Source organism: Megalops cyprinoides, chromosome 17, assembly GCF_013368585.1.
Source record: "Megalops cyprinoides isolate fMegCyp1 chromosome 17, fMegCyp1.pri, whole genome shotgun sequence".
Lineage (NCBI taxonomy): Eukaryota > Metazoa > Chordata > Actinopteri > Elopiformes > Megalopidae > Megalops > Megalops cyprinoides.
Window position 1 is genome coordinate 21,125,451 of NC_050599.1, and position 6,493 is coordinate 21,131,943.

The following is a 6,493-nucleotide window of genomic DNA, read 5'->3' on the forward strand; positions in this document are numbered from 1 at the left end:
TCCTCTACAGTAGGGTCAGTCCTCATCTGATCCCAGATCACAAGCCGGGACCTTCCAGGGCTGTTCTTCAAACAGCGGTACTGCTGTAGGAAACAGAGACCACACTTTGACATCACATGGTACTGTATCTTTCCTTGCCTCAATTATTATGAGAACTCACTCATTTGTATTTGCTCCCAAGCAATTTCCCAAATCTTTAAGTGACAATGGGCATGTTTTTTATCTTAATTATCAGGAAGCTGGATTAGTATTTACACTTTAAGAGGTATCGGAGAAATAATGATGATACAGTCTGTTCATTTTACAGCCAAGTGGACAGATAAGCAGGGCCAGTCAAACTGAACGGTGCCAAGACTAATCAAAACCCACAAGCTATTTATAAATGTCACATCCAGCACTGACAGCGTATCTGATGTGGTTCAGGCTGAATATGGGCAAAGCTTACCTCCATAAGCACTAAACTGTCTAATCTAATTACTCCATGATTGTCTGATACCAATTATTGCTCTGAATGGGCACAGTGAACACAATCGTCTGAATTACAAGGTACAAAAGGAACAATGATTCCAGCTCTTGACAATGTTGTGAGAATGATGATTCACCCATAAGCAAAACGCTTCAGTTCATGCAAAAATCCACTTGTTTGAGTGTATCAGAGGGCAAAGGGCAAACTATTTGCATTGTGAGCTTCCTCATGCAAAGGGGCCTGCCCACCAAACAATTCTAACATGCATTGCCTGATGAATGACAATTTTAAATTGTGCACTGGTGTCCTGCATGAAGCAGGAGCATCATCAGGTTTGTATGGTGTTATGCTCACACTCACTGGTCTGGGAGTGTTGTTAGCCTGGTCTGACACTGTTGCTCATTCAACTGGAAGTCACTCTGGATGAGTGTCTACTAAATGAATGTAATGTAATGTATTGTAATGTATGGGATGGTGGTGGGTGGGGATAGGGTCCAGGCTCTTACTTGGGGTGCTCCTCTGTGAGCGCTGGGATGCCCTCAGCCCCCTCTCACTCATCCTAGGTATAGGAGACCTCACGGGACCTGGGCGTATCCCAGCATTCCACTGGGCACTCTGCGTCAGCTTCTTTGCAGTTGCCTTGGTGACGGGGTATTCTGCAGATTGGTTTGTGGCCCAGTCTGGCCTGCTCTGTCTCTGATGCTGTGAGTTCAGATCCAATGACAAGAACATCTGAGAGAGAAACAGAGAGAGAGAGAGTGAGAGAGATGCGTGATATTTTCCATCACTTTTTTCTTTTTTTTTTCTTTAATGCAGTTAAATGCCTCCCCGGTAGCATCCGTATTTTTTGGCTTTGTTCCCCATCCAGCCCATTTACATAATCATCTATTCCTGTGCTGTTCCGTATGCAGAACGCCTCTGGCACTGCGATCTCAGGAGACGGCTGCGCCGTGTCTTCCTTTTAACTCAAGGTCGTAAGAATGGTCACGCTGTAATTAGCGGAGCTCACCAGCGACTTTGCCTTGCGCAGTTTGTAAGCGGAGTCAGAGAGCGGCTTCTTCCTGGCATTTTCCTCTTTGGTATCGGTAATGGTGACAGTCACCTTGCTTTTGGCCTGTCTGAAAGAGAGGTGATCACAGACTGTGATGTTCATCATAAGGTTTTTTTTTTCCTTCCTGTCAGTATACCCTCTTAAGGCTGCTCCATGTGGACAGCCTTACAGCAGATACAGAGCCTCTTTCCAGTATCAGGGTTCGGGCTGGTACAGCCCGTCTGTGGGCCTTGGGACAGCCACGTCCTGATTCTGTCACTATGAAAGAGTGCGCTCAAGATGTTTCTGGAACATTGTTTCTAAACAATGTCATAATTTTGACTTAGTTTGTAGGTTTTTTTTAAGGACATAAAGTTGTAAACGTAGTATGCATGTCTGTATGAATGTCAGCCATTTTAGTTTAAAAGTAACATTACACAAACCCAAAGTCCTAATAGAAGGGCAGACGTTGCATCTATAAAGCCACTGAACTAATGCTGGAGTAAAGACTCAACTGTATAATAAGCCCATGCCTGTCTGTACTGTGTTAAAGTATAGCTTGCTTGAGGGATCTCAAAGTAAAAGCAATGTTTGGGGTTCTAAACATACAATGAGAGGAACTGTGACACCACATGTCATTTGGAACTCCTTAGATGGGAGACACCAGTCAGTCCACAGTAACAGTGCGGGCAGCACACAGTAAAAGCTTACGCCTGACGGGCATGCTCGATGGGGTCGCAGTTCTCCAGGTAGTTGAAGCGCAAAGTGTCCGTGGGGTGCTTGTCAGAGCCCCTCCAGGGAGGAAGCCCTTTCATTTGTGTCCCTGAGCCCCTCCCGCTTTTGATCCGCCCACGGTGGCCCAGGTGACCCGACCGCGTCAGTCTGGGGCAGACCTCTGAGAGCTCCGCCTCCTTGCTGCTCACCACCTTCACCTCTGGGACAACAAACTCTTCCTGGACAGGAGTCTTATCAAAGGTGAAAGAAACATCCACAAATTTTCATTACATTATTGTCATTTAGCAGACACTTTTACCAGAGAAACTTACACAGGTTGCAATTTTTACCTGTTATCCATTTATACATATGGATATTCATGGAGGCAATTTTGGGGTATGTACCTTGCCCACAAGTACAGCAGCAGTGCCCCAGTGAGGAATCAAACCAGCAACTTTTCAGTTATGAGCCCTGCTCTTTACCACTGTGCTATACTGCCGCCCCAATTTTAACAAACCTCAGTCAAAGACATGACATGATTTTCTGTCAACAGATTTTTAATAACCAAAGAGCTTTCACTCATCATACAAAGATATGAACAAGCGGCAATTCCAAGCAATCCCAGAAACCCAAGTTCCAGCAGTGGGGAGTAATGGTTAACGAGGTGGCCTGGTAAACCAGAGCTTACTAGTTTGATTTCCAGGTGGGCTGCTACTGTTTGACCCTTTGGCAAGGTGTTTAACCGCAACTGCCTCAGTAAACATCCAGCTATATAAATGGATAACATGTAACATTTGTAAGTGATGTCTGGTCTGGATAAAAGTATCCGCTAAGATAGTTTAATATACAGTTTAACACTGAATGCAGAAAAAGATCCTAACCTTAGGCTTACTGATGTGAAGGCCTTGGACCATCTCAATGTAGTGCCTCTTCCACACACCCTGTTCGAAGGGTGTCGGGGCGAAGTTTATACACCAGCCCAGACGCAGGCATTTGGGCATCCACAGCTGGTCCAGCTCCACGACGGACTTCCAGTGCCAGCTGACCTGCTCAGGTGGGACACAGTTCCATAACAAGATCAGATTTAGTATAGCGCTAAATGCTTTGTTAAAGATCAAGCAAGCTTAACCAGTGTTAACTCATGCAATTAACTGGAAAAACTTGGTCAACTTTTATTGCAGGTTAATCATAGTCTGCTATTTTTACCGTCTCATACAAAGTGGTGCTGTTCATTTCTGCTCGTGTGGCTCCATTTTGTTAGTTAATTTTTCATGCTTCTACTGTACTGTACGTAATGGACATAAAAAGCTGATAAGAAGCTGATTTGCAGTACGCCTCAGCACTTGGTTCTGTGCAATGGAAATCAAAGTAATTAGGAGGATGTAGGCTGCTAAAATGACTTTATTTATGTTTTAGTTCTGTTTTTAACAGCTATGTCAAGCCTACCAGTGTTCTGTATTAGCATACATTTCCAAAGAGGAATATTTGAAATGAAAGCATTATTCTAAACTGTGATATTTTAAAACTGCTCAAATGTACTCTAACAGATCCCTTCTAACAAAATCTTTATTTAAAGAAATGGACCTCATCATATAGAAAGGTATTCTAGTGCTACCTAGAATATACTAGATCTGTTCTGAAGCATGATTATTATAATTTTTATGATATATAATATTTAGACCATACTGTATACAAACTCTCACACATATACATATACCTGTAACCATGCAAAACACTATGAATATGACCACAGCCACTCTCCAATGACAGGGCTTTCTTTGTTACATACCAACAACCAAAGCATTGTGCACAGAGGGCGACAGTGCACTTACCTGTGCGCACCTGCACAGGCTGCGAGGGTCCAGGAAGGAGAAGACATAGAGCGCCAGCACCCGGGGCAGGACGGTGGTGAAGTCCAGGGCCTCCTCCGGCACCTGGCTGCACAGTTTCCTGCGCAGGAACCTCAGCTGGGCCCGGGAGCACCGGGAGAAGAAGTCCTGCAGCACCGCCTTCCTCTGGGAGTCCGTCCACTTGTCAAACTGCGGGGAGCCACAGAGGAGTGCATCCCATAAGGAAGAGTCAACCCGTGCAAACGGAGCAGAGCTGAAATTAGTAGGTTCTATGAGTCCTGCATAAAGTCCGTAGGATAACAGGTAGCAGAGTGGTTTTAACAGTGACATCACTCCCTGAGACTTGGTTAGCTAGCATTGCTGCCAATGAAGATAGAGGTGAATTGCCTTTAGCTCAACCGGTAACAACATTAGCCATTAGGATTTTGTCATGCGATGGGAAAAGGGGTTCAGATCTCACTTGTGGATGTGCCAACCTCTTTCACGTTCCTTACACATACACCACAATTAACTTTAGGGTGAACTGAAGAAGAAGCTGAGGAGGTACTGAGGAACCCTCCAACAGCATGCAGGCTGACTTGCCAAGAATCACATTCATTGTAAATTCTTGTCTTAAAGTGTGAAACAATGCATGCATGGTACATAAAATGACCCCTGTTGTGAGCACCCAGGGTGAAGCTATGTTCACACTCGGTATGGGGCACCATAATGGCCGCCTTACCCACTTTCCAAGCAGGTCTCTCCTTTCTTCAAACACCTACAATGGAGAGGAAATGAAGAAAATAAACCACTGATGATGATTCCATAGTTCAAAGGGTGTGAGTACATTATAGTTGTGCTTCATATGGTTAAATTGTACCTTTATAAACTCATTTAAAAAATGAAAACTTTATTTTGTTTGTGTTCATAAAACTTCCAGGAAGATGCTTTGTTGGAAGGGTAGTGTCCTAGAAGAGTCACAGTCTTTCAAGATAGGAAATCTCCCTGAAGAGCACGACCTAATTATCACGACCTCGCCGTGAACCCATTCGCAACGGTTTGGATAAGAAATACAATGTGACTGTTGGGTGCGGATGCCATGCGCTTATCCACATAACCATTTAAACCAGTAAGTGAAGTGCCGGTGTAGTTACATTGTCATTGGACAGCTGGTGGTTCAGGGGCGTCCAGGTACTCATCTTCGTTTGCATCTTCGCCCGGCTGAGCGTTTTGCTGGGAGCAAAAGACATCGTTCCTCCACACTAAAGAGGTGAAACAGAGATGTTGAAATGGTAGCATTCTTAGAACGTCTCACTAAGTCCTGCCTTCCAAACAGCACTACATTCTTAATGTCACTGTCGATCGATTTAATAATGACTCTCACGGTCGTATTTGAGTAGCAGGTCTGCGCAGCGCTTCACACTTGCATGCAAAGGTTTCGATAGAAAGCTATCTATGCATTACACTTACCTTTGATTTCGGTATGTCACGACAACATGAGGTGTCGGTGGGAAAAGCAAACAAAAATGGAAAAATAATCAAAATAATGTAAATCGGCGTGCTCTTCCTCCACAGGACTCTTTCCTGGGGATTTTGGTCTTTATTTTGAGGGATAAAATTGAGTTTTTTTTTCCTAGGGCCGAAACCTCATTATCTTCTTTCAGTTTGGCAGTTTCTATAGCGATAGAAACGCGAGCTCACCTCCCCCTCCTCCCCTCCTTACCAACCACGTCCCCTGCCACCCATGCGTCGCCAATAGCAACGGAACCAACGCAGTTGGTCACACAGCCGTGGCACTCACCGATCCGTTTTCGTGCCTGTCGGGCTGGCTACGGAGCGGTGAAAGTTGAAAATGTCACGGCAGTGAAACATTGTCTATCCGGTTAAAATATCAACCCATTACGCCCAATATAATCAATATAATATGCACTGCTTTATAACGTTATAACTGTTAAATGAAAAATCTAGATATATTTTATTAAATCTCTGTAGACAAATGACTAACATTTTTCTCAATAATAATTTTCACTTTATTTGCTTACCTATATAGACTCACATGCACTTTTTTAATGCTGGGGTATTTCATTTTGATTTAAAAATATGGACATCAGTATTTTGGTCATTATGTCTAAACCGTAAATTCAAACAAGATACCAAGACGCCCACCTCTGCGTTTAGCTTAGTTGGGGGGTGGGGTGTAAATTGGAAGGGAGGGGTGGGAGGGGGGTCAACTGAGACAAGCACAGTTATTATACAATTCTTATGTAATTGCTGCATCAGACAAGCTCGGCCACACCAGCACTTTGCGTGATGTTCGCCGGGTCTTCATTTCCACGCAACACCACTGAATTCCGCAGATTAGTCTACGGCTCTTTCGCTCCGGGGAAACGCACCGGGTCCCGTATACCCGCTGCGCGTCTCCGCTCGATGCGCGCACTCGAGGAGACCGTACGG

General features: G+C 44.5%; 1 protein-coding gene across 1 annotated transcript; it reads right to left on the bottom strand.

Annotated features, from left to right (window-relative positions):
* fbxo16 (F-box protein 16) lies at window positions 1-5,703 on the bottom strand. Its single transcript, XM_036550630.1, has 9 exons — window positions 5,510-5,703; window positions 5,194-5,301; window positions 4,782-4,817; window positions 4,043-4,249; window positions 3,092-3,256; window positions 2,208-2,461; window positions 1,476-1,584; window positions 973-1,198; window positions 1-83 (listed from the first exon to the last, which is right to left on the bottom strand). Exons 2-9 carry the CDS (start codon window positions 5,287-5,289, stop codon window positions 16-18), a joined length of 1,161 nt encoding a protein of 386 aa, XP_036406523.1. The 5' UTR covers window positions 5,290-5,301; window positions 5,510-5,703; the 3' UTR covers window positions 1-15.
* Window positions 5,704-6,493: the final 790 nt, after the last annotated feature.